General features: G+C 44.0%; 1 protein-coding gene across 1 annotated transcript in view; it reads left to right on the forward strand.

Annotated features, from left to right (window-relative positions):
• The window catches only part of cars2 (cysteinyl-tRNA synthetase 2, mitochondrial), a 66,255-nt gene that overhangs the window by 11,556 nt on the left and 27,681 nt on the right, over positions 1-27,018 (forward strand). Inside the window, exons 3-9 of the mRNA XM_080198033.1 lie at positions 8,819-8,936; positions 9,022-9,093; positions 16,640-16,745; positions 18,780-18,863; positions 19,308-19,437; positions 21,535-21,668; positions 24,486-24,553. Of these exons, the coding sequence (XP_080054159.1) occupies positions 8,819-8,936; positions 9,022-9,093; positions 16,640-16,745; positions 18,780-18,863; positions 19,308-19,437; positions 21,535-21,668; positions 24,486-24,553 (712 nt within the window). The remainder of the gene's footprint in view (positions 1-8,818; positions 8,937-9,021; positions 9,094-16,639; positions 16,746-18,779; positions 18,864-19,307; positions 19,438-21,534; positions 21,669-24,485; positions 24,554-27,018) is intronic.

Below are 27,018 nucleotides of genomic sequence, written 5' to 3' on the forward strand. Positions count from 1 at the left end.
AGCATTCCATACCCCCCACTACCCTCTGTGTGAAAAACCTCCCTCTAATATCTGTGTTATACCTCTCCCCCCTCACCTTAAGTCCAAGGACCCTTGTCCTATGTGTCTGTATCATAGGAAATAGCTTACCTCTGTTTACTCTATCCATACCCTTCATAATCTTATATACCTGTATTAGATCCCCCCTCAGTCGCCGTCTTTCAAGGGAAAAGAGCCCCAATTTCTTCAATCTTTCCTCATACCCCAGTCCTTCCATACCAGGCAACATCCTGGTAAACCTCCTCTGCGCTCTCTCCAGAGTCTCCATGTCCTTCCAGTAGTAAGGCGACCAGAACTGGACACGGTACTCTAAATGTGGCCTAACCAACGTTCTGTACAACTGCAACATTAGACTCCAGCTCTTATATTCTATACCCCTTCCTATAAAGGCTAACATACCATAGGCTTTCTTCAGCACACACTCCACTTGCACTGCCACCTTCAAAGACTTGTGCACTTGCACCCCCAGGTCTCGCTGCGATTCTGTACTCCTTACGGGCTTACCCTTTGTCATATAACTCCCCCCTACATTATTCCGGCCAAAATGCATCACCTCACGTTTATCCAGATTAAACTCCATTTGCCACGTATCTGCCCAATCAACCAGCCTATCAATATCCCGTTGTATTGCCAGACACTACTCCTCACTGCCCGCCAATCCAGCCATCTTGGTGTCATCAGCAAATTTGCTGTAGACCTCTATCAAGTCACTCTTCAGCCTCCGTCGTTCCAGTGAGAACAAAATGAGTTTCTCCAAACTCTCCTCATAGCTAATACCCTCCAGACCAGACAACATCCTGATAAACCTCTTCTGTACTCTCTCTAATGCATCCACATCCTTCTGGTAGTGTGGCAAACAGAATTGTGCACAATATTCTAAATTCACTGACGTTAGCCTATTCACACACAATCAATTTTGTGATTATCTATTCCTGACATCCAGAAAAGGATGTATTTTGATCAAAGCTGAGAAGCTACAGAGATCTCTTCTAGGGAAAAATATGGGGGCAGCAGAAAGTGGGCTGGCCCCAGCTACAGTTGGGTGACATATGTCACCAAGTGTTGCAGACAAGCTACAGTGAGTGTGTGAGGATGGAGAAAGATAGATGAGTGTGATGTACCAAGACAGCAGACTTCCTGGTAGGAGTGGCTGCAAGTAGTAACAGCAGAGAGTAAATATCATGTATGTTTGTAAATAGTACGCCTTTGTTTCTGTAGCCCTTTTTGCAAGAATTTGATTAAATTGAAGTGGGAAATAGAATTGAAATTAATAAATAAGCCGATAGCAGTCTGGAATTAATAGTGGCCTTAGCAGAAAATTGGTATAAAATAAATCTAAATATCCCGTGACACAGTTTTACAAAATGGCCACCCCGCTCAACCCCCTGACCAGGCAAGCTGCAGTACTGCTTCTACAGTTACAGTCGAAATGGGATTTACTGCACATTTAAAAATACACTGCCTTACCTTTCCTTTCATAAAGTGTGCAGAACTTGAATTGTATCAGGCAATACTGAGCTTTTCCTCCTCCTTCTGGCTATGAAGCCCTTCATGTCATCGTCTTGAGTCGAGAGATCCTCATTGTCATACTGCCTTCTACAAAATGCGCGCGAGAGACAGAACATCCCGCTTTTCTTTTGAACAGGATCAAGGAACATCTCACAATGCTTTGAAAAGAACCACAACATCCCATTTCTTTAAAACAGGATTCATTTTGGTAGGACCAACTTGAATGTGGATTACAGGGTCAATGGCAGGGTTCTGAGGAATATGGAGGAACAGAGTGATCTTGGGGTTCATATCCACAGACCTGTGAAGGTTGCCACTCAAGTGAGTAGAGCCGTGAAAGCTTATAGTGTGTTAGCGTTTATTAACAGGGAGTTTGAGTTTAAGAGCTGTGGGGTTATGCTGCAACTATACGGGACCTTGGTGAGACCACATTTGGAATATTGTGTTCAGTTCTGGTCACCTCAGTATAAGAAGGATGTGGAAGCATAGGAGAGAGTGCGGAGGAGGTTTACCAGGATGCTGCCTGGTTTGGAGGGTAGGTCTTATGAGGAAAGGTTGAGGGAGCTGGGGCTTTTCTCTTTAGAGCGGAGGAGGATGAGAGGTGACTTAATAGAGGTTTATAAGATGATGAGGGGAATAGATAGAGTGGACGTGCAGAGACTATTTCCTCGGGTGGATGTAGCTGTTACTAGGGGGCCTAACTATAAGGTTCATGATGAGAGATATAGGAGGGATGTCCGAGGTAGACTCTTTACTCAGAGAGTGGTTGGAGTGTAGAATACAGTGCTGCTGTGATAGTGGGGTCGGACACGTTAGGAACTTTCGAACGGTTATTGGATAGGCAAATGGAGCACAACGTAATGATAGGGAGTGGGATAGTTTGATCTTGGGTTTGGACGTAGCTCGGCACAACATTGAGGGCCGAATGACCTGTACTGTTCTATGGTCTATGTTAGGATGCCTGGCGACCCATTTTCAGCATCCCTGTGACCAACATATGGGTCACGATCCCCACTTTGAAAAACTCTGCATTAAATGACAGTGGCTGTGGCAGATATCTGGTTGTTATATTTTTGTATCTTTGCATTCCTTCCACAGTAACAGTGTGCAATAGCGGAAGGAATCACAGGGAGATCATTAATCTGACTGCCTGTTTGTGTGAATGCCCCTTCCAGAACCATCTACCAGCCAATAGAGGGTTAGTCTAGCATGGCAGGAAGGTTTTATGTGTTGATACAAGTCTACGTGATGAATTGATGGGAGTGGGAGGTTTATATCCAGAATCAGTGGACACGATGTCATGTAAATAAACTGTCAGTGCATAGGTAGCATTTGCCATGAGTCTGTTCTAGTTCAAAAAAATGTGGTGGAATTTTTAACATCCACATGACCACATTGATGAGGCCTTAATTTAGTGTCCCATCCAAATGACACACCTGCAACAGTGCAGCACTGCCTCAGCATTGACCCTCTGACTGTGCGGCACTCCCTCAGCACTGACCCCCTGACGGTGCGGCACTCCCTCGGCACCGACCCTCCCACAGCGCGGCGCTCCCTCAGCACTGACCCTCTGACAGTGCGGCACTCCCTCAGCACTGACCCTCTGACAGTGCGGCACTCCCTCAGCACTGACCCTCTGACAGTGCGGCACTCCCTCAGCACTGACCCTCTGACAGTGCGGCACTCCCTCAGCACTGACCCTCTGACAGTGCGGCACTCCTTCAGCACTGACCCTCTGACAGTGCGGCACTCCCTCAGCACTGACCCTCTGACAGTGCGGCACTCCCTCAGCACTGACCCTCTGACAGTGCGGCACTCCCTCAGCACTGACCCTCTGACAGTGCGGCACTCCCTCAGCACTGACCCTCTGACAGTGCGGCACTCCCTCAGCACTGACCCTCTGACAGTGCGGCACTCCCTCAGCACTGACCCTCTGACAGTGCGGCACTCCCTCAGCACTGACCCTCTGACAGTGCGGCACTCCCTCAGCACTGACCCTCTGACAGTGCGGCACTCCCTCAGCACTGACCCTCTGACAGTGCGGCACTCCCTCAGCACTGACCCTCTGACAGTGCGGCACTCCCTCAGCACTGACCCTCTGACAGTGCGGCACTCCCTCAGCACTGACCCTCTGACAGTGCGGCACTCCCTCAGCACTGACCCTCTGACAGTGCGGCACTCCCTCAGCACTGACCCTCTGACAGTGCGGCACTCCCTCAGCACTGACCCTCTGACAGTGCGGCACTCCTTCAGCACTGACCCTCTGACAGTGCGGCACTCCCTCAGCACTGACCCTCTGACAGTGCGGCATTCCCTCAGTGCTGACCCTCTGACAGTGCGGCACTCTATTGCGTTTGTATTGCTCCAATGATAGTGAAGCCTTTCTTCAGTAATGCACTGGGAGTGTTAGTATAAATGGTGTGTTTATGGATGAGTGATTTGAATCTATGGCCCCTTGGTTCAGATTGTCAAAGCACAATTGACACAGATTTATTAGTTATATGCATTGCCATTTGGTGTACCAGCTTCCTTCAACATTTTCAATTGATAAACAGCAACTGTTTAGCCAGTTGGATTTCCCCCAGTATGAAATCCAAGGCAACTACTGTTATTTTTGGTAACCTGGTTTCCCCAAAACTAACTTATTAATAAAACAGAAGCAGTTTTTTTCTGCATTCAGTTTGGCTACCTTGAAGCAGTAGAAATAACCGGTAAATCAATTCATTAAGTTGCGTAATTCAAAGCTGACTCTGCTTTCTTTCCAGACTTAATGTAATAAAAGTGCTTTTTGCTCCTTCAGACGAAGGTTAAAAGAATCCCAGAATTGGGCAATAGAGAAAGAAGCCATTTGGCCTTGTGTGTCTTTGCTGCTCCTCTGCAAGAGCTACTCAGCTCCTTCCACTCTTCTGACTTTTTGCCATTTCCCTGCCAATCGCTTATCCAGTTCCATTCTAATATCCATGATTGAATCTGCCTCCTCCACACACTCTCGGACGTGGCAGCCCTGATTCTAACTATTTGCTCTGTAAAAATGGTTTTCCTCACATCAGGGGTCAAAATCTGTATCCTCAGCTTCCCAACCCTCCTGCCATTGGTAACAGCTTCTCCCTATCTCCTTTCTCAAATCTATCCATTCAAAAAAGAAATTATATTGAGATCGAATAGACCAATAAGAAGTTCCTGTAATGGAGGGGGTGTGTGGGGAAACTGCTGAAAATTGTCAAAGGTTGGTGCGTGCGAATACCAGGTGCAACCAAATATAAATTTAAAAAGTAAGAAGTGAATACAAGGCACAAGATCTTTAATCCACACCAGTGGCTCTTTAGTGATGTTGTACACAAGAATCTGGGTTAGCGTGGTGTACAGATCATCGGGATTAGAGCATGGAGGATATCTGAATCCAGGAGAGGATGTGGAAGGAATAAAGCAGAGGGAAAGCCGAGTAAGGAGCAGAGCAGGACAGGAGGGTATGAGAGAGAGGCTGAGAGAAACACAAATTGCCTTCTCCCATTGCCTCCCCTCAGGTTCTTAGCTTTAACTGGGGTGCAGCGACAGGGATGTCACTGGAGTGCACCAGACCCTGTTTTCCTCACGGTACAAGCTGGTGCTGGCACACTTTGCTGCAGTATAGGTTGGGAATGGGCCTTGGAATGTAGCCCTCACTCCTACAGTAGTTACACAAACTACTGTATAAACATACAGTCACAATGGAGTCACTTTTTAATAAAAATTCTGACATTGGCCATGCATCCTGTCAAAAACGTTTCTTTACAGAGCATCCTATATTCAGATATCTACGCTATTTGCAATTCCTTGTGCAATCCAGTTGTGGCATTGTGATCGGTACTTTGTCCCACAGCCTTGCGGCTTCTCTAGAGCTCCATCTGCTGGATTGTTGCAATTCATTCTCAAATTTAAATTTTAATAAATTACTTGGGGTTTTCGAACATTTAATTTTTAGTCCTCTTTCTCACAGTCAGCCGTGCTAGTTGTGTAGTTGTTACCGCTGCCCTGATCATCCCTGCTCCGTGTGTGTCCACAGACCTGACCATCCCTCCTCCGTGTGTGTCCGCAGACCTGACCGTCCCTCCTCCGTGTGTGTCCGCTGCCCTGACCATCCCTGCTCCATGTGTGTCCACTGCCCTGACCATCCCTGCTCTGTGTGTGTCCGCAGACCTGACCATCCCTCCTCCGTGTGTGTCCGCTGCCCTGACCATCCCTCCTCCGTGTGTGTCCGCTGCCCTGACCATCCCTGCTCCATGTGTGTCCACTGCCCTGACCATCCCTGCTCTGTGTGTGTCCGCAGACCTGACCATCCCTCCTCCATGTGTGTCCACTGCCCTGACCATCCCTGCTCTGTGTGTGTCCACAGACCTGACCATCCCTCCTCCGTGTGTGTCCGCAGACCTGACCATCCCTCCTCCGTGTGTGTCCGCTGCCCTGACCATCCCTGCTCCATGTGTGTCCACTGCCCTGACCATCCCTGCTCTGTGTGTGTCCGCAGACCTGACCATCCCTCCTCCGTGTGTGTCCGCAGACCTGACCGTCCCTCCTCCGTGTGTGTCCGCTGCCCTGACCATCCCTGCTCCATGTGTGTCCACTGCCCTGACCATCCCTGCTCCGTGTGTGTCCGCAGACCTGACCATCTCTGCTGCGTGTGTGTCCGCTGCCCTGACCATCCCTGCTGCGTGTGTGTCCGCAGACCTGACCGTCCCTGCTCCGTGTGTGTCGGCTGCCCTGACCGTCCCTGCTCCGTGTGTGTCCGCAGACCTGACCGTCCCTGCTCCGTGTGTGTCCGCAGACCTGACCGTCCCTGCTCCGTGTGTGTCCGCTGCCCTGACCGTCCCTGCTCCGTGTGTGTCCACTGCCCTGACCGTCCCTGCTCCGTGTGTGTCCACTGCCCTGACCGTCCCTGCTCCGTGTGTGTCCACTGCCCTGACCGTCCCTGCTCCGTGTGTGTCCGCAGACCTGACCGTCCCTGCTCCGTGTGTGTCCGCAGACCTGACCGTCCCTGCTCCGTGTGTGTCCGCAGACCTGACCGTCCCTGCTCCGTGTGTGTCCGCAGACCTGACCGTCCCTGCTCCGTGTGTGTCGGCTGCCCTGACCGTCCCTGCTCCGTGTGTGTCGGCTGCCCTGACCGTCCCTGCTCCGTGTGTGTCCGCAGACCTGACCGTCCCTGCTCCGTGTGTGTCCGCTGCCCTGACCGTCCCTGCTCCGTGTGTGTCGGCTGCCCTGACCGTCCCTGCTCCGTGTGTGTCGGCTGCCCTGACCGTCCCTGCTTTGTGTGTGTCCGCAGACCTGACCGTCCCTGCTTTGTGTGTGTCGGCTGCCCTGACCGTCCCTGCTCCGTGTGTGTCCACTGCCCTGACCGGCCCTGCTTTGTGTGTGCCCATTGCCCTGACCAGGCCTGCTTTGTGTGTGCCCATTGCCCTGACCAGGCCTGCTTTGTGTGTGCCCATTGCCCTGACCAGGCCTGCTCCCTGTGCAATCTGTGTAGTCATAACCCTGAAACATTTAGATGGAATCTGGATAAGAGTCTGGCAATCCCAGCCAACCATGTGGCATCCTTTGCTTCACAACATCTGTGGACTGGTGCCAAAATTTGAGTGAACTGTCCCACTCTTTGCCCTATCCCCATGCTCCCAAGGCTAACCCACCTAACCAACACATCTCCAGATACTGAAGGGCAATTTAGCATGGCCTACCTGTACATCTTTGGACTGTAGGAGGAAACCAGTGCATCCAAAGGAAGCCCATGCAGACACAGGGAGAACGTGCAAACGCCACACAATAGCGACCCAAGACCAGAATCGAACCTTGGTGCTATGAGGCAGCATGCTAACTCTGTCACTCTCTTCAATTCTAAATTTGTCCAAATATACTCTTAGTTTTCAGATTCTTTGTCTTTGACAGGGATTTGTCCTGTTTGGAACATAAAATGCCATTACATTTGTACATTCTCAGCTGCACTCTGTAGCATTCTTCTTATTAAAGATATGTACACAATCTTGGAATTGGAGCCTGTGGTCTTCACCAATTGGACCATGATATCTATAATAAAAACTTGGCTTGACTTATTCCAGTCTTCTTTAAAACACTTTGGAAGTACTGGAATTCTGATCAGAACACTTCAAGGGAATTCATACTTACCTTTGTTTTGGATGTTGATTATAATTCAAGCATCTTCAAGTATTAGTATCGGGATAGGGAATTCACAAGATTAAGGAGGTTATGCTGAATTTATACTAGACACTAGTTAGGAATAGGAGCCTCAGTTGAATATTGTGGACAGTTCTTGGAGCCACACTAAAGGATGGGAACATATTGGAGAGAATGCAGAGAAGGTTTACAACAATGATTACAGCAGTGAGAAATTTTAGTGATGAGGATAGATTAGAAAGTTTGGGACTGTTCTCCTTGGAGAGAAGAAGGCTAAGGGGAGATTTGATAGAGATGTTCAAAATCATGAGAGGGTTGGACAGAGTAAACAGGGAGAAACCGTTCCTGCTTGTAAAAGGATGGAGAACGAGAGGGCACAATTTAAAATGATTTGCAAAAGAAGCAAATGTGATGTGAGGAAAAAACATTTTCATACGATGAGTGGCTGGGCTCTGGAATGCACTGTCTGGAAGTGTGGTGGAGGCTGGCTCAATTAAGGCATTCAAGAGGGCATTAGAAGATTATTTGAATAGAAACAATATGCAGGAGTACTAGAAGAGAGATGGGAATGGAGGTAAGCAATAATGCTCCTTTGGAGAGCTGGTGCCGACACAATGGGCTGAATGGCCTCCTACACTGTAACAATTCTGTGAAATGTAGAAACAGTACTGGAAAAATAAAGGAGAAGGTTAGTTGGATTTTTTTTACACAAAGGGGTATTAAGATATGTTATCCTTTAAGTGGCTACTGGATTTGAGCCAGTTGTGATATTTATGAAAGGGCTTTCATTTATGTAACACTTTTCACAACTCAAAACACCTCCAGCCAATTGTGTATGTTTGAAGCTTCCTTACTGTTGTACTGTAGGGAAGCATGCCAGCTGATTTGTGGACAACAAGATCACACAAGCAGCGATGCGCCAATGCCCAGATAATCTGTTTTGGTTGTGGGATAAATAAATTGTTGAGCAAGATCCTACACTGGTACCCAGACTCAGAGCCAGGGTGCAACCCTGTACCCAGAAACAATTGACCCCATACATACTGCACACACACCTTAAATTGAAAATATTACCAACTGCTTTTTCATTCACTCCTTTTTTTTATTCTAGTTCCTATGTTAGATTTGACATCCTAAGAAGAATACTGACCAAGATCTTTGGCATTGATGTCATTATGGTGATGGTTATCACAGATATTGATGATAAAATAATTCAAAGAGCCACTGAGGTAAATTACATGATCGTCCATCAGCAAGCATTTAATTCAAAACCAAAAAACTGGTATTTGATAACTATTATTTTCTGGGTTTCAGTATAATATTTCGACTACAATGCTTTCTCGTATGTATGAAGAAGATTTCAAGCAAGATATGACAAGCTTAAAGGTACAATTAATATTTCCTTGCAGTTATAATGAGGAAGATATGTTTGTATAACTTCAAACCACTCATAACTATTTTTAATTCAGCTTTAGTTATGTGGCGAGACTGGAGAAGCTCTTTAGAGCAGTGAAGAAAGAGGGCATATTTAATAGAGGTGTTAAAATCATGAATGGTTTTGCTAAAGTTTTTTAATGTTTTATTAGTCACAAATAAGACTTACACTGCAATGAAGTTACTGTGAAAATCCCCTTGTTGCCACATTCTGGTGCCTGTTCAAGTCAATGCATCTAACCTAGTAGAGTGTAAGTAAGGAGCATTCCTTTCCACTGGGAGAAGGGTGGGTAACCATTGGTGGGCATCCGTTTTGGATCATTGGTGAGGAATCCGAGAGGAGATGGGGAGAATTCTTTTACACGGCGAGTTGTTGTGATCTGGAAGATGTTGTCTGAAAGGACAGGAAGCAGGCTCAGTGGTAGCTTTCAAAATGGGAATTGGATAAAGTTGACGGAAAATTGCAGGACTATGGAAAAGGACAGGAGATTGGGAGAGCTCTTTCAAAGAGTGGGTTGAATTGCCTGCTTCTGTGCTGTAGAATTCAATGATATGTTGCATGATTAAAATTTACAATTGGGTTACAAAGTTTTTTTGGTTAGTGGAGTAGTCACATTGAAATGATTTACCAATCATTTTGGTAAAAATGGGCTGACGAATGGCAGATGGAGTTTAATTTAGACAAATCGAGGTGGTGCATTTTTGGTAGATTGAACCAGGGCAAGATTTACTCAGTTAATGGTTGACCATTGGGGAGAGTTACAGAATAAAGAGATCTAGGGGTACGGGTTCATAGTTCCTTGAAAGTGGAGTCACAGGTGCAAAGAGTGGTGAAGAAGGCATTCGGCATGCTTCGTTTCATCGATCAAAACATTGAATACAGGCGTTGGAATGTCTTTTTGAAGTTGTACAAGACATTGGTAAGGCCACACTTGGAATACTGTGTGCAATTTTGGTCACCCTGTTATAGAAAGGACATTATTAAACTAGAAAAAGTGCAAAAAAGATTTACTAGGATGCTACTGGGACTTGATGGATTTGAGTTATAAGGAGTGATTGGATAGGCTGGGACTTTTTTCTCTGGAGTGTAGGAGGCTGAGGGGTGATCTTATCGAGGTCTATAAAATAATGAGGGGCACATATCAGCTAGATAGTCAATGTCCTTTCCCAAAGGTAGGGAGCCTAAAACTAGAGGGCATTGGTTTAAGGTGAGAGGGGAGAGATATGGAAATGTTCAGAGTGGGCAATTTTTTCACACAGAGGGTGGTGAGTGTGTGAAACAAGCTGCCAGAGGTGGTAATAGAGGTGGGTTCAATTTTGTCTTTTAAAAAGCATTTTGATAGTCACATGGATACAATGGGTATAGAGGGTTATGGGCCAAACATGGGCAATTGGAATTAGCTTAGGGGTTTAAAAAAATGGGTGTCATGGACAGGTTGGGCTGAAGGGCCTGTTTCCATGCTGTAAACCTCAACGACTCCACTGTGATTGTATTGTAACAAATACAACAACTCAGCTATGGTAATTGCATTCTGGCACTGGAGGAGATGAATTGAGAGAAGGTGATTGCCAACAAGAGCAGGATACATAGAATAATATATCACAGGCCATTCGGGCCCTCAAGCCTCTCCTGTTATTTGGGATGTGGGCCAGTTTTATTGCCCACCCCTGATTGCCCTTGAGAAGAAAGTGCTGAGCTGCCTTCTTGAACCACTACCATCTGTGGGGTGTAGATACATCTGCTGTGATGTTAGGGAGGGAATTTTAGTATCTTGACCCAGTGACAGTGAAGGAAGAGTGGTATATTTCCAAGTCAGAATGGTGGATGGTTTAGAGGGGAATTTCCAGGTGGTTGTGTTCCCAGGTATATGTTACCCTTGACCCTCTGTATGGTGGTGGTCTGTGTGTTTGGAAGGTGCTGAATGAGGAGTCTTGGTGAGTTCTTGCAGTGCATCTTGTAGATTTGATGTTCTGCTGCAACCAGTGGAAGGAGTGACTGTTTGTGGATGGGATGCTAATCAGGCGGGTTGCTTTGTCCTAATGGTGTCACATGTCTTGAGTGTTGTTTAAGCTGCATTCATCTAGTGGAGAGTTTTCCATCACATTCCTGACCTGTGCCTTGTAGATGCTGGTCAGGCTTCGGAGAGTCAGGAGGTGAGTTACTTTTCGCAGTATTCCTAGCTTCTGATCTGCTCTTGTAACCACAGTATTTACATGCCTGTTCCAGATCAGTTTCTGGTCACTGGTATTCCCCAGGTTGTTGATAGTGGGGGATTCAGCAGTGGTAATGCCATTCAATGTCAAGGGACGATATTTAGATTCTCTCTCTTGCTGGAAATGGTCATTGCCTGGCCCTTGTGTGGCACAATTGTTAATTGCCATTTGTCAGTCCAAACCTGAATATTGTTCAGATCTTGCTGCTTCAGTATCTGAGGAGTCGCGAATGGTGCTGAACGTGGTGCACTCATCAGTGAACATCCTCACTTCTGACCTTATGACGGAAGGAAGCTCATTGCTGAATGAAGCAGCTGAAGATGGTTGGGTCAAGGACATTCCCCTGAGGGACTCCTGCAGTGATGTCTTGGAACTGAGATGATTGATCTACAACAATCACAACCATCTTTCTTTGTGCCAGGTATGACTCCAACCCGTGGAGAGAGTTCACCCTGATTCCATTGACTCCAGTTTTGCTGGGGCTCCTTGATGCCACTCAGAAAAATGCTGCCTTGATGTCAATGGCAGTCACTCTCACCTCACCGCTGGAATTCAGCTCTTTTTGTCCATGTTTGTACTAAGGCTGTAATGTGGCCAGGAGCTGAATGACCCTGGCAGAACCCAAACTGGGTGTCACTGAGCAGGTTATTGCTAAGCAGATGCCACTTGATAGCTCTGTTAATGGCTCCATCATTCCACTGATGATTGAGAGTAGACTGATGGGGAGGGGTAATTGGCAGGGTTGGATTTATCCTGTTTTGTTTGTACAGGATATACCTGGGCAATTTTCCACATTGCTGGATAGATGCCAGTTGTAGCTGCATTGGAACAGCTTGGCTAGGGCACAGCAAGTTTTGGAGCACAGGTCTTCAGTACTATTGCCAGAGTACTGTCAGGGCCTAGAGTGTTTGCTGTATCCCTGACAAGGATGATTGATCTGAATCTTAACTCCAGCTGCCTGCCTTGTTATTATAAGTCTCAACACTCTTACCTATCAGAAATCTAACAATCCCAGTCTTGAAATTTTCAGTTGGCCTCCAGCCTTATAAAAGTTTAACAGCTGGCATATTGACTGAAAAGGGAGGGAATGAACCCAAGCTTTGACTCAGATAGGAGTTAGCGATAAAGGAAAGATTTGTGCTGTGAATCATTAGAAGTGTTAGGTTTAAAGAAAGAATTAATTTTCATTTCTGAAACACCTTTCACAACCTCAGGATGTCCCAGAGCCTTTGCAGCCAACGAAGCAATTTTAAACTGATGTAATGTAGAAAATATGGCAGCCAGTTTGTGCACAGCAAGCTCCCAGACACAGCAGTGGGATAATGAAAAAAAAAGAACAAAGAAAATTACAGGACAGGAACAGGTCCTTTGGCCCTACAAGCCTGCACCAACCATGCTGCCCAACTAAAATCCCCTACCCTTCTAGGGACCATATCCGTCTATTCCCATCCTAATCATGTACTTGTCAAGATGCCCCTTAAAAGTCATTACCGTATCCCTTTCCACTACCTCCCCCAGCAACGAATTCCAGGCACCCACTCTCTGTAAAAAACCTGCCTCGTATATCTCCTTTAATCCCTGCCCCTCGCACCTTAAACCTGTGCCCCCTAGTAATTGGCTCTTCCACCCTGGGAAAAAGCTTCTGACTATCCACTCTGTCCATGCCTGTCATAATCTTGTAGACTTCTATCAGGTCTCCCCTCAACCTCCGTCGCTCCAGTGAGAACAAACCAAGTTTCTCCAACGTCTCCTCATAACTAATGCTCTCCATACCAGGCAACATTCTGGTAAATCTTTTTGTTCCCTCTCCAAAGCCTCCACATCCTTCTGGTAGTGTGGTGACCAGAATTGAACACTATATTCCAAGTGCGGCCTAACTAAGGTGCTATAAAGCTGCAACATGACTTGTCAATTTTTAAACTCAATACTCTGGCTGATGAAGGCAAACATGCTGTATGCCTTCTTGACTACCTTCTCCACCTGCATTGCCACTTTCAGTGGCCTGTATACCTGTACACCCAGATCCCTTTGCCTATCAATACTCTTAAGGGTTTTGCCATTTACTGCATATTTCCTATCTGTATTAGACCTTCCAAAATGCATTACCTTACATTTGTCTGGATTAAACTCCATCTGCTATCTCTCTGCCCAAGTCTCTAACTGCTCTACACCCTGCTGTATCCTCTGATGGTCCTCATCGCTATCCGCAAATCCACCAACCTTACTAATCAATCCAGTTACATTTTCCTCCAAATCATATATATATATTACAAACAACAAAGGTCCGAGCACTGATCCCTGAGGAACACCACTTGTCACAGCCCTCCATTCAGAAACGCATCCTTCCACTGCTACCCTCTGCCTTCTTTGACTGAGCCAGTTTTGTATCCAATGATCAGATATTCTGAAGCATAAAGATTGGCCACAATAGGATAAGGGACTTCTTTGCTCTTTTTTGAAATCTTTTGTGGGATCTTTAAAACTCACATGAGGGGGCACGAGGCCTCAGTACAGCACTTCCTTGCCTTCTTTGCATGTTTGCCTTCATTGGCCAGGGTATTGAGTTTAAAAATGGGCAAGTCATGTTGCAGCTTTATAGAACCTTACTTAGGCTGCCTTTGGAATACAGTGTTCAATTCTGGTCACCACACTACCAGAAGGATGTGGGGGCTTTGGAGAGGGCACAGAAAAGATTTACCAGGATGTTGCCTGTATGGAAGGCATAAGTTATGAGGAGAGATTGGGAAAAACTTGGTCTGGTTCTCACTGGAGCAACGGAGGTTGAGGGGAGACCTAATAGAAGTCTACAAGATTATGAGAGGCATGGACAGAGTGGATAGTCAGAAGCTTTTTCCCAGGGTGGAAGAGTCAATTACTAGGGGGCATAGGTTTAAGGTGCGAGGGGCAAGGTTTAAAGGGGATGTACGAGGCAAATTTTTTACACAGAGTAGTGGGTGCCTGGAACTTGTTGCTGGGGGAGGTGGTGAAGCCGATACGGTAATGACTTTTAAGGGGCGTCTTGACAAATACATGAACAGGATGGGAATAGAGGGATATGGTTCCCGGAGGGGTAGGGGGTTTAATTAAATCGGGTAGCATGGCCGGTGCAGGCTTGGAGGGCCAAAGGTCCTGCTCCTGTGCTGTAATTTTCTTTGTTCTTTGTTTTTTGTTCTGAAAATGCAGTACTCTTGGTACTGCCCCTCCAAGAGCTCACTTTCAATGTCATTTGCTGCTTTTCCTGACAGCTGTGGGGTTCAAACTAAGCAGAATCAAGTGCTTTCATGGGATAGGTTTTAGGCCACCTATGCTAGAAAATTTCAAAATCAAACGTAAGTGCCGAAAAGTGCTATCCACAGAAATGAGTGAGGGAAGTAGCCATAGATGCCTATAGCAACTGAACTTTTACAGTGCTTTTTTCAAGTCGTAGAATTAAAGAATCATCAAAGGACAAAGGAATAGCTTTTCAACTTGTGGTGTCCATTTTGGTTCCCTGTCACAGCAGCTCAGCAAGGCCAGTCTCCCACCTCTTTCCAATAATTCTGCAGATGTTTTCTCTTCAGATAATTATCCAATTCCCTGTCAAAACCCTGATTTTCATCTGTCTCTGTCTCGCTCTTCGCGCATTTCAGATACTAACCGCTTCCTGCACAGAAAGAAAAATTCCTCATTTGCCATTGGTTCTTTTGCAGAATACGTTAAACCTGTGTCCTCTGATTCTCCACCTCATCACCAGTGGAAACCGTTTCTCCCCAGTTAATCTGCTTAGTCTCTTGTGACTTTGAATTTTCAATCAAATCTCTCCTCAACTTTCTCTGCACTAAGGAGAACATCCTCAGTTTTGGCAACCTATCCTCATAACTAACCCTCCTCCCTGGAACCATTCTTGTGAAGCATTTCTGAATCCTCTCCAATGCCTTCCCATCCTTCCTAAAACGTGATGCAGTGGCACAGTGGTTAGCACTGCTGCCTCATAGTACTAGGGACCCAGGTTCGATTCTCGGCTTGGGTCAATGTGTGTGTGGAATTTGCATGTTCTCCTTGTGTCTGCGTGGGTTTCCTCTGGGTGTTCCAGTTTCCTGCTACAGTTCAAAAGGTGTGCAGCTTAGGTGCATTGGCCATGCTGAATTTCCCGTTAGTGTCTTGGAATGCGTAGGTTAGCGGGATTAGCAGGGTAAATATGTTGGCTTATGGGGATAGGTAGGATTGTTGTCAGAGCACATTTGATGGGCTGAATGGTTTCTTTCTGCACTGTAGAGATTCTAAGGTTCTACTTTAATTGTTGGATTATATCTGAACCAATGTTTCATAAAGATTCATCATAACTCTCTTGCTTTTGTGCTCTTGCCTCTATTTATAAAGCCCAGGATCCACTTTCTCAAAGTGCCCTGTTACCTCAACAATTTATGCAGATATTCCCCAGGGTGTCTCTGTTCCTGTACCCAATTAGCATCATATACTTTTGTTTATATCGTTTCTCCCTGCTTTTCCTACCAAAATATATCACTTCACACTCTTCCATACATTGTTATTTGGACGTTATGAAGACCTCATATTTTGGGAGAATAGAAATTTCCTATCCATGTATTTATAGGAAGGGTAATATCATTCTGCCATCCTGATGATCTTCATCTATTTTGAGCCTTCCGAAAGCTCAGATACTCTATCCTGTGTATTGGTGGGCAGTGGTTCTGTCATCGAATGTAATACTGAGAACACAAGCCTCATGTCCTCCATAAAGCAGGATGATTATGACTCTGTGATGGCAACCCTGTTTTATACCTCTCCTGTTTTTATTTCCATTGCCAATTTGCTGTCACCTAGCTTATACTATTGCAGAAAGTCAATATCTATCCCACTGAGTTCAACAATTACTTTTTGTTTTTAAAGAAAGCTTGTTGGACTTGTTAGAAGGTCTCTTGTCATAGATGATTGTAAAGGTTTTCAAAATTGTAGATTTGATGTAATCTGGTCTATTTTGGAGTTGTTTTCAGCTTGAGTACCTGTAATATTTAATTACATACCCTGTACTTCTGTTATGCAGACAGAACACAAGAGAGGGCAGTAATTTATTGCAGAAAGTCATAGAAATTATACTGCATAGATATTTCTGAACCTGCCTCTGCATTAAGCTATTTAAATATGTGAAAAAGTTAATTTTGGGTTTGAATGATCGTTTGGTGCCTAATTATTTCCCTTCCCAAAATATCATAGTTTTATTTGTGAGTCAAAGTAGGAACTGGGGTTCATCAAATCCTGAATCATGTTTTCATTATTGTTTCTGTAGGTCCTTCCACCTACAGTTTACATGCGAGTGACCGATAACATTCCTCAGATTGTGGCATTTATAGAAAAAATCATTCACAATGGTCATGCCTATTCTACTTCCACAGGTGAGTTTGTGCAGTCCCATCAGAGAGTGTCAGCTGTGCTTTTATTAATAAAAGGAATTTTTAACCTTGTGCAGATAAAATGTTCATTTTAGTTCATGGAAACATAACTTTAGTCAACTCACAGTCCATCCTTAAATTAATCCTGCACCTTTTAGACTGACAGGCAACCATATTTGATGTCTATTAAAATAAAATTTTGCATGTGACTATGATGAGCCAGGTGCTGGGAAAAACCTGAATGTCCCTAGTTGGATGGGGAGTATTCGAAAAGAGGATTCATTGGTTTTCTGATTGCAATATAATTAGGTTCCAAGAAATGCCTCTGTGACTTGGGGGATGGTGAGGGGATGAACAGCTAAGAGGCAAAGAGTAAACAAGAAAGCTAATTTCAGTGGGATTGGGTTTTAGCCTGAGATTTCTGTTTGGGAGTTAAGAACACACTGAGAATTTGTGTAAAGAGGAAGGAAACAAAATTCTCTCTGAATGGAGCGTTTTTTTTGTTTGAAGAATTCACACTGAGAATTTGGATGAGAGGAAAGAAGCAAAATGCCCTCCTATTTGAATGGAAGTATTTTCTGAGTGAGCAGCATTGAAACAAGCCTCTGAGAATAGTGCAGAGATTGTGTTACTGTGTGTTATACAGTTAGAAAGAGCAGAGGGCTGAAAACTGGAAGGGCAAAAGATTGTGGATTGGGCAAGACCCATGGCTACTGACTCCGTGTTCCAGTAGCTCACTGGACCATTTATAGGGTTCAGAGAAAGCAGCTTTTGGGGATTCTGCACTATCAGCTCTGTCATGATAGGGAGTTTGGAGATGCACGACTTGTCAGTGTCAGGGACTTTGGATGGAATACAGCTAAGGTGGATGTGACTAATATAGTGGGCAGTGAGAGATTCTACATGGTGGAGACCGAGTTGGAAAGCCTATGAGAATTCTCCTGGTCTGACATTAAAGTAAAAAGTAACGTTTATTTATTAGTCACAAGTAGGCTCACATTCACACTGTAATGAAGTTACTGTGAAAATCCCCTAGACATTTGTGCAGGAAGTAATGCAAGTACTTTATTATGTGAAGCATGATAACTACATGAGGCATATCTTTCTTATATCAACTATTTAAAATGAAATTTACCTTTTATCTGAACTATCCTTTGCTTTTAATTACTTCTTTGAATTAAGTTGATTCTAAATTGGTTTGTCACAGTAGAAGTTGTAAAAAGTGTAATCTTGTCCTGCAGTTTTCTTTCTGTTGGTATTATGGACATAACTTTGTTTTTAAAATATTATTGGTTTCCAAGAGACCGTAACAGATGCGTTGGTGCGACTGTGTGGTTTAAGTGGGGCGGTGAGGGCACTTATTCCAGGACCATTTCACTATTTGGGAGTAGCTTGTTTTGAAAATAAATACAATTTAATTGTTACTCAGAAATTTGAAGCCAAGTTAGTTTAATTTGTTCCAACGAATATAGTGGTAGATAGAAACAATAACTTTCATTTTTGAGGGGGGGGAATTTAATAGAAGTAAATAATGAAAGTTTTAATAGAGGGGGAAAAACTGTTTCCATTGGTGGGATTGTTAGTAATAGGAGGATGTAGATTTAGAATAATTTGCAAAATACCAGGGGGAAGTTAGAATTTTTTTAATACAGTGATTGTTATGGTTCAGAATGTGCTGGCTACGGGGTCAGTGGCAGAATATTCAATTGTAACTCTTAGAAGGGAATTGGACATATACTAGTGGAAGAAAAAAGTTGCAGAGTTATGGGAAAGAATAAGGGGCATGGAACTAATAGGATAACTCTTTCAAAGAGCTAGCACAGACATGATGGGCCAAATAGCTTCCACAACTGCTATATCATTCTGTGATTCACAATGATTTCAGCAACTATATGCAGTTTAGTATCATTTAGTCCTGGTATAAATGAGGTATTAATCTTACGACTTACAAATAAATTCTTCTGCAAACCTGGTTGATTTCAGAACATAGGTTTTTATTTATTAAGCAAAACACTTGCTTTTTCTGAAACTTTTCAGGAAACGTATATTTTGACATCCAGTCTATTGGTAGTCGGTATGGGAAATTTGTTGGGATGTATGCTGACCCCGTTGGAGAAACAAGTATGTATTTACAGTTTTATTAACTACTTCACTGTTTGGGTTGTTACCATTAACATTTTTCTAGAGATCATGGCCTGAGCTTCTGTGGGCAGACTGGGTCTCGGGCTGGAAGCTATGCCTTAATCCCTGAAATGTAAGGGTCAGTGTCAGTCAGTTTGACAATTGTCCCTAAATTGTGGTAATGTGCTGTCCCCATGCTACCTCATCATCTCAGAAAATGACAAAATAACACATTGTTAAATGGCCGAACAGGTATGTTTAAAATAAAGAGTAAATAAATGTTTCAGTTCAATGGTGGTGGTTGGGGAGGTGGGGGGGGGGGGAGCTGTGTGTGGAGATTGGATATAAGTAAACTATTTGGGAGAAATCCCCCTCCATAATATTTTGATGTGTTAAAACACAAAAGTATTTCAAATGTTTGATTTGCTAATTCTTTATTGCTAGATGCTGGTGATAAAAGGCATGTCAGAGACTTTGCTCTGTGGAAAGCATCAAAACCACATGAGCCATCTTGGGTGTCCCCCTGGGGTAAGGGCCGACCTGGTTGGCACATTGAGTGTTCAACCGTTGCAAGGTTTGTGGCTTGTATCTCTTGTTGAACTGTACGTAACTTGACAGAAGTTGACCTGGGACTTGCACTGTTCTGAAAGCAGAATCACAGCAATGAGGACCTGTTTAACTGTAATGTTCAGCTGATCTGATAACAATAGCATTTTCTTTGACAGTTCTTTGATCATGTATTCCTGTATGGAGAGTCATCGTGCTGGTAATAAAGGTGTGAAGTAGAATAATTTTGGTGCCATAGGGTTGGTTTCTGGCCATAACCACAGTATTTTTTTTGTCTTTCTGCACTTGTGTTTTTGCATGCTGTCACTCAACAACAGGAACTTGCATTTATAAAGCACCTTTAATATAGTAAAATATCCCAAGGAGTGAGATCCAAAATGATTTTTTGAGGAGGTGACCAGGCGTGTAGATGAGGGTAGTGCAGTCAATGTAGTTTATATGGATTTCAGCAAAGCCTTTGACAAGTTTCCACTTGGAAGACTTGTAAAGAAGGTAAATTCACATAGGATACAGGGTGATTTGATAAAGTGGATTCAAAATTGGCTCACTTATAAGAGATGGAAGGTTGCTTAAGTGACTGGAAGCCAGTGTCCACTGGCGTACCAGTGGGATCTGTGTTGGGCCCCTCATTATTTAGAATTTGTATAAATGACATTGATGACTGTGTGGGGGGTAGGATTAGCAAGTTTGCGGAAGACACTAAGATTGGCCGGGTGGTTAACAGTGAGGCAGCGTGTCTTGGGTTGCAAGAACATATAAGTGGAATGGTCAAATGCGCAGATAAGAGGCAAATGGAACTTATCCCTGGGAAGTGTGAGGTGATACACTTTGAAGGAGTAATTTGACAAAAAAGTATTCAATGAATGGCAGAGCACTAAGAAGTTCTGTGGAACAAATGGACCTTGACATGTTTGTCCATAGATCTCTGAAGATGGAAGGGCATGTTAGTAGGGTGGTGAAAAAGGCATAAGGGACACTTGTCTTCATCAATCGATGCATAGATTACAAAAGCGGGCAAGTCATGTTGGAGTTGTATAGAACTTTGATGACGCCACAGCTGGAGTACTGTGTGCAGTTCTGGTCATCACGTTATTGGAAGGATGTGATTGCACTGGAGAGGTGCAGAGGAGATTTACCAGAATGCTGCCTGGGTTGGAATATTTAAGTTATGAAGAGGCTTGGGTTGTTTTTGTTGGAGCAGAGAAGACTGAGGGGAGGTGTACAACGATTATGAAAGACATGGAGAGAGTGGATTAGGAGCAGCTGTTCCTCTTAGTTGAAGGGTCAGTCACAAGGGGACACAAGTTCAAGGTGAGAGGCAGGAGGTTTAGGGGAATTATGAAGAAAAGCTTTTTTACCCAGAGGGTGGTGACAGTCTGGAATGTGCTGCCTGAGAGGGTGGTGGATGTGGGATGCCTCACATCCTTTAAAAAATATTTGGATGACCACTTGGCACGCTGTGACATTCAGGGCTATGGACCAAGTGCTGGCAGATGGGATTAGGTGGGAGTCCAGATGTTTCTAACGTGTCAATGTGGACTCGATGGGCTGAAGAGCCTCTTCTGCACTGTCTGATGCTATGAGTTGACGTGGGACCACATAAGGAAACATTAGGACAGGTGACATAAATCTCAGTCAATGAACTACGTTTTAAGAAGCATTTTAAAGGAAGAGAGAGATACAGAGAGATTTAGGGAGAAAATTCCAGAGCTTAAGGTCCAGGCAGCTGAAGGCACGGCTGTCAGTGATGGAGTGATAGAAATCATGGATGTGCAAGATGTTAGGATTGGAGGAGTGTTGAGATCTTGAAACGTTATCAGGCTCTTAAGAGATTACAGAGATAGTGAGGGGGTGTGGGCGATGGAAGACAATGGTGGGAACTTTAAAATTAAGATGTTGCCAGACTGAGTCACCATCGCATCTATTTTTGATTATTACGTATTTTATTTTCTTTTATTGCTAGTTAGCTCCCTGGTAGCCACCAATATTGCTAACTTGTAGGCTTGTCTAAGATCCTTTATTTATTGCACTGTGCTGCTTTGACCAAGTAATTTTACATTTTGCATTGTAACAAATGACGAGCTTAACTGTGTGTCATTTCCAGCTCTGTGTTTGGAAATAAACTGGACATCCATTCGGGTGGAATAGATCTGGCCTTTCCCCATCACGAGAATGAGATTGCCCAATGTGAGGCTTACCACAAGTGTGAACAATGGGGCAACTACTTTTTACACTCAGGTATGTATTTGTTGGGCATTGGAGAGAGGACAGCTGGAATTCAAAGTAAGACAGTAACCATTGTTGTATAGTTTTAATGAGTTGTTGATACTTGAGTGTTTAGTAGTGAAATATAGTGTAATTTTTCTATTGCGAGGGATGATCTATATGGTAATTTTCTGACCATCAATTTTTATTATGCAGTTTTTTAGTATGTCCTCTGGAGGGAAAGATTCAAAACACAGAGTATGTAATTGGAAATCTTCTCCATTATGTTTCTAAATGATTTGTAAATAGAGATATCATAATAACCAACTTCCAGTCTGGATCAAAATCCCTGTGTAGTTTGGATGTTTGCCTGTTCAGTTCTTCTCCAAGTCTCTCAATTTTAAAAGATGAAGTGTATATAGTGGCTAGTTATTAATTGGCCTCATTGGGAAACGAGCTTTCAGTCTCGTGATGAGAAAAATAGTTCTGTGGTTTAGTAATGAGCAGAATGAATGTAATTGACTGTAAGCCCTGCAGTGCATTGCAACCCCTGTTAAGATGGTGTTAGGTTTTTTGAGAGCATTTCATCAACAACAGCAAATTGTTTGCTGGCAGAGGGATTTGTTTAGCTGCTTAAACTGTTAGTCCCTTGATTTGAGTTTGTAATTCTTGAATTTCCATTAAGAGGCCAACAATCCAAGCTTTTTAGTTTTTGATTTGTGAAATTTGAATTCTGTAGGCCAAAGGTTTTTAGTTCCAGTAGTTCTGCTAACTCATTGCGCAGTAATGGAATCATTACTATGAAGCTTTAAAACACTTGTTTTGGTTAGCTAGATTTATGGCTCTGCTATCTTTATTTATATTTAATCAGTGAACCTAGACATTTTTAACTAATCTGTTCCCTCTTCCATGTCCTTAATTTTGGCCTTTCATGAGATGACCTGTTCCATACCCCTGCTTTCTCTCCAGACCGTTCATTCTACATTATACGTGTCAGTTACAACGGGGCACAGGTTCAAGGTGAGAGGAGGAAAGTTTAAGGGTGATGTGCGGGGAAGGTTGGTGGTTGGTGACTGGAACATACTACCAGAGGAGGTGGTGGAAGCAGGCACATTAGCAACATTTAAGAGGCATCTGGTCGGGTGTGTCCTCAGAGAGGAAATAGAGGGATACGGTCTGAGTAAGGGCAGAAAGCTTCTAGTTTAGTTTGGGCATCATGATCAGCATAGGCTTCGAGAGCCAAGAGGCCTGTTCCTGTGTTGTACTTTTTTCTGTTCTTTTTATTCTTTCAGTAATTATCTATACTTACTAATGCGGCCTTTAATTTTTCATCAATCATCGTTTGTGACCATGCATTCCACATCCCAATGACCTTTTCTGAAAGTGTTTTTTCTATCTTCCCCTTTTTGTGTTGAATGATTACATAGAGATCAGGACCAGTGACTGGAGGTTTGAAATTGATCTTTGACAGTGACAGGAAGCAGGTGCTATTGAACTGGCTGCCTCTTTTACATTCTGGCTGGTCTTTTCTATGAAAGTTGATGGTAAAGTAAAGGGGGTGCAATGTAAAATGGATGGCAGGTTTATCATCGTCCATTTCACACTACTGTCAAAGATTAACTTCAGCCCTGCGTGACTTCGGCAGTGGCGAAAGCACATCTTTATCTTGTATGCAAACATATGAAATAGAAGCAGAAGTAGGCCATTCGGCCCCTCAAGGCTGCTCCACTATTCAATAAGATCATGGCTGATCTGTATATGTTGAGTTCCACATTCCCCATCAACCCTGGTCACCTATGATTCCCTTACCCAACAAGAATCTGTCTACCTCTGCTTTAAAAATATTCAGTGACGCACTCCCACATCATTCTGAGGCAAAGAGTTCCGAACTCATACAACCACCTGAGGAAAAAATTTTCCTCATCTCTGTCATATAAGAGCAACCCCTAGTTCCATATTCATAGAATTATACAGCATAAAAAGCTTCCCTTCATGTCTGTGCCAGCCATCAAGAACCTATCTATTCTAATCGCGTTTTCCATTGCCTTGTATGCTGTGGCCTTTCAAGTGCTCATTTAAATGCTACTTAAATGTGAAGGTTCTCGCTGCTACCATTCTTCCAGACAGTGAGTTCCAGATTGCCAGTAACCTCTGGGTAAAAAAGATTTTCCTCAAATCCCCTCTAAATCTCCTGCCCCTCATCTTAAATCTGTGCCCCCTGGTTTTTGGCCCCTCCTATTAAGGGGAAAAGTTCTTTGCTATGGTATTTCCCATAATTTTGTACACCTCGAGGTCCCCTTCAGCCTTCCCTGCTCTAATGAAAACAGCTCCAGCCTACGCAGTCTCAATGCTCCAGCCCAGGCAGCATTCTGGTGAATCTCCTTTGCACCTTCTCTAGTGCAATCTCATCCTTCCTGCAATGTGGCAACCAGAATGGCGCACAGTACTCTAGCTGTGGCCAAACAGGATATAGCTGTTATATAGCTATATATATAGCTCCATCATAACCTCCTTGTTCTGATATTCTGTGCCTCAGCCAACAAAGACAAGTATCCCATATATTTTTTTCACCATCTTATCTATCTGTCAGATATCTTCAGAAATCCATGGACATGCACCCAAGGTCTCTCTGGTCCTCTGTGCTTCCTAGCGTATGATTGTTCACTGTGTATTCTCTTGTTTTATAAGCCCCCCATCTCTCAGGGTTAGAATCCATTTGCTACTGTCCTACCCATCTGACCTATTTATGCATACTCTCCCTTTTCTGGCAGCCAGCCAGTCTTCAATGTAGGCTAATATGTTACCCCCTACACCATGAGCTTTTATCTTGTTTGCATTTCTTTTGTTCAGGGCATTTGCATTTGAAAGGAAGTGAAGAAAAGATGTCAAAGTCTTTGAAAAATTACATCACAATTAAGGTAACTATCCACTTGTATCCCACTTGCTTACTTTTCCCACTGTTCCTTTAAAAAGATTTTTTCCAATGAAAGCTGTTAGGCTGCCATAAAAATCTAACAGGTTCACTAAAGCTTGGCAGGAAGAGTACCTGCACTCTTACTCAGAACTGTGGGTGAATGCCATTCTTTACCAATTGATTAGCTCATATTAGCTTTGGGGCAGTTAGGACTAGCAGTGCAGGTTGTCCGCATTCTAAGAGTAAAAGCTCTCGTGGCCTTGAGTTTCCCATTTGGATGTCCTTCAGACATTCCCGAATGGAATGTATTTTTCAGAGTATCTGGAGCACAGGCGAAGAATACATTTGACCAAGGTCTTCCATCACCAACTGTTAACTGGATGAAGGAAACCAATATACTTATTCTAACCTGGTACTGACAGATTGCAGGTTATTTTGTACAGTGGGCTGCAGGTGTGGTGGCTGAATGAGTTTAGCCTTGGCTGTCCAACTCACTCTTGTTTCAAGCAAACAGCTTTACACAATAACTTCTGATAGACTTGCTGAAGAGCAATGCAGAAAGCCTCCTACTGTTCTGACCAATTGATAACCAAACAGTGCTATCCAATGTGCTTTCAGATCAGTCTGACCAATTTGAGAAAAAGAAGCTTCCTGGAATCTAGCTAAGTAGCTCTTACAGTGAGTTGGCATGGACACAATGGGTGGAATGATCTCCTCCTATGCTGTTACCACTCTATGATTCTATAAATGTTGACTACATCTGTAGAAGTGTGTTATTGCCCAAAGGTCACAGCGGTAATAAAGTACACTAAAATTTCAAAAGAGTATAGCTTAGAGCCATTGTATGAAATAAATTCTGTGACCCTGGGTGATGGTTACTCCACGAGCTTTTAATAGTTGTTCCTTCAGTATTGGAAAATAACAGCATTACTGCTGAAAGCTGACATGTATGCTGTGTTCATCCTCCACAGGACAGAAGAAATACATGAGGGAAACTGAACAGCCTGGGGTTTTAATTCTAGAACAGAGAAGGCTGAGGGCTAACCTCAGAATTGTCTTTAAAATTCTGAAGAGGATTTAGTCATAGAGTCATAGAGGTTTACAGCATGGAAATAGGCCCTTTGGCCCAACCTGTCCGTGCCGCCCTTTTTTATAAAATCCCTAAACTAATCCCATTTGTCTGCATTTGGCGCATATCACTCTATACACATTGTACCCATGTAACTATCTAAATGCTTTTTAAAACACAAAATTGTACCTGCCTCTACTACCACCTCTGGCAGCTTGTTCCAGACACTCAGCACCCTGTGTGAAAAATTGCCCCTCTGGACACTTTTATATCTCTCCCCTCTCATCTTAAACCTATGCCCTCTAGTTTTAGACTCCCCCACCTTTGGGAAAAGATATTGACTATCTACCTGATATGTGCCCCTCATTATTTTATAGACCTCCAAAAGATCACCCCTCAGCCTCCTACGCCTCAGAGAAAAAAGTCCCAGTGTATCCAACCTCTCCTTATAGCTCAATCCATTAAGTCCCAGTAGCATCCTAGTAAATCTTTTCTGCACTCTTTCTAGTTTAATAATATCCTTTCTATAATAGGGTGACCAGAATTGCACACAGTATTCCAAGTCTGGCCTTACCAATGTCTTGTACAACTTCAACAAGACATCTCAATATATGTAGATGATCTGGAGGAGGGGGCTGAGTGTAGGGTGACGAAATTTGCTGATGACACAAAGATAAGCGGAAAAGCAAATTGTGCGGAGGGTGTAGAAAGTCTGCAGAGGGATCTAGATAGGCTGAGCAAGTGGGCGAGAACCTGGCAGATGGAGTACAATGTTAGCAAGTGTGAGGTTATCTACTTTGGCAGGAATAATAGTAGGAGGGATTACTATTTAAAGGGTGAAAAGCTGCAGCATGCTACAGTGTAGAGGGACCTGGGGGTCCTTGTGCATGAGTCGCAAAAACCCAGCCTGCAGGTGCAGCAGGTGATCAAGAAGGCGAATGGGATGCTGGCCTTTATAGCGAGGGGAATAGAATATAAAAGCAGGGAGGTCTTGCTGCAACTGTACAGGGCATTGGTGAGGCCGCAGCTGGAGTACTGTGTGCAGTTTTGTTCGCCGCACTTGCGCAAGGATATTTTGGCCTTGGAGGGAGTGCAGAGGAGGTTCACTAGACTGATACCGGAGATGAGGGGGTTGGACTATGAAGAGAGACTAAATAGACTGGGTCTGTACTCGTTGGAGTTTAGAAGGATGAGGGGGGATCTTATAGAGACGTATAACATAATGAAAGGGATGGATAGGATAGAGGTAGAGAGATTCTTCCCGCTCAGAAAGGACAACAGGACTAGAGGGCACAGCCTCAAAATAAGGGGGGGGGGGGGGCAGTTTAGAACAGAGTTGAGGAGGAACTTCTTCACTCAAAGTGTGGTGAATCTCTGGAATTCTCTGCCCGTTGAAGTGG

Source organism: Carcharhinus amblyrhynchos, chromosome 10, assembly GCF_965287045.1.
Source record: "Carcharhinus amblyrhynchos chromosome 10, sCarAmb.v2.hapA, whole genome shotgun sequence".
Lineage (NCBI taxonomy): Eukaryota > Metazoa > Chordata > Chondrichthyes > Carcharhiniformes > Carcharhinidae > Carcharhinus > Carcharhinus amblyrhynchos.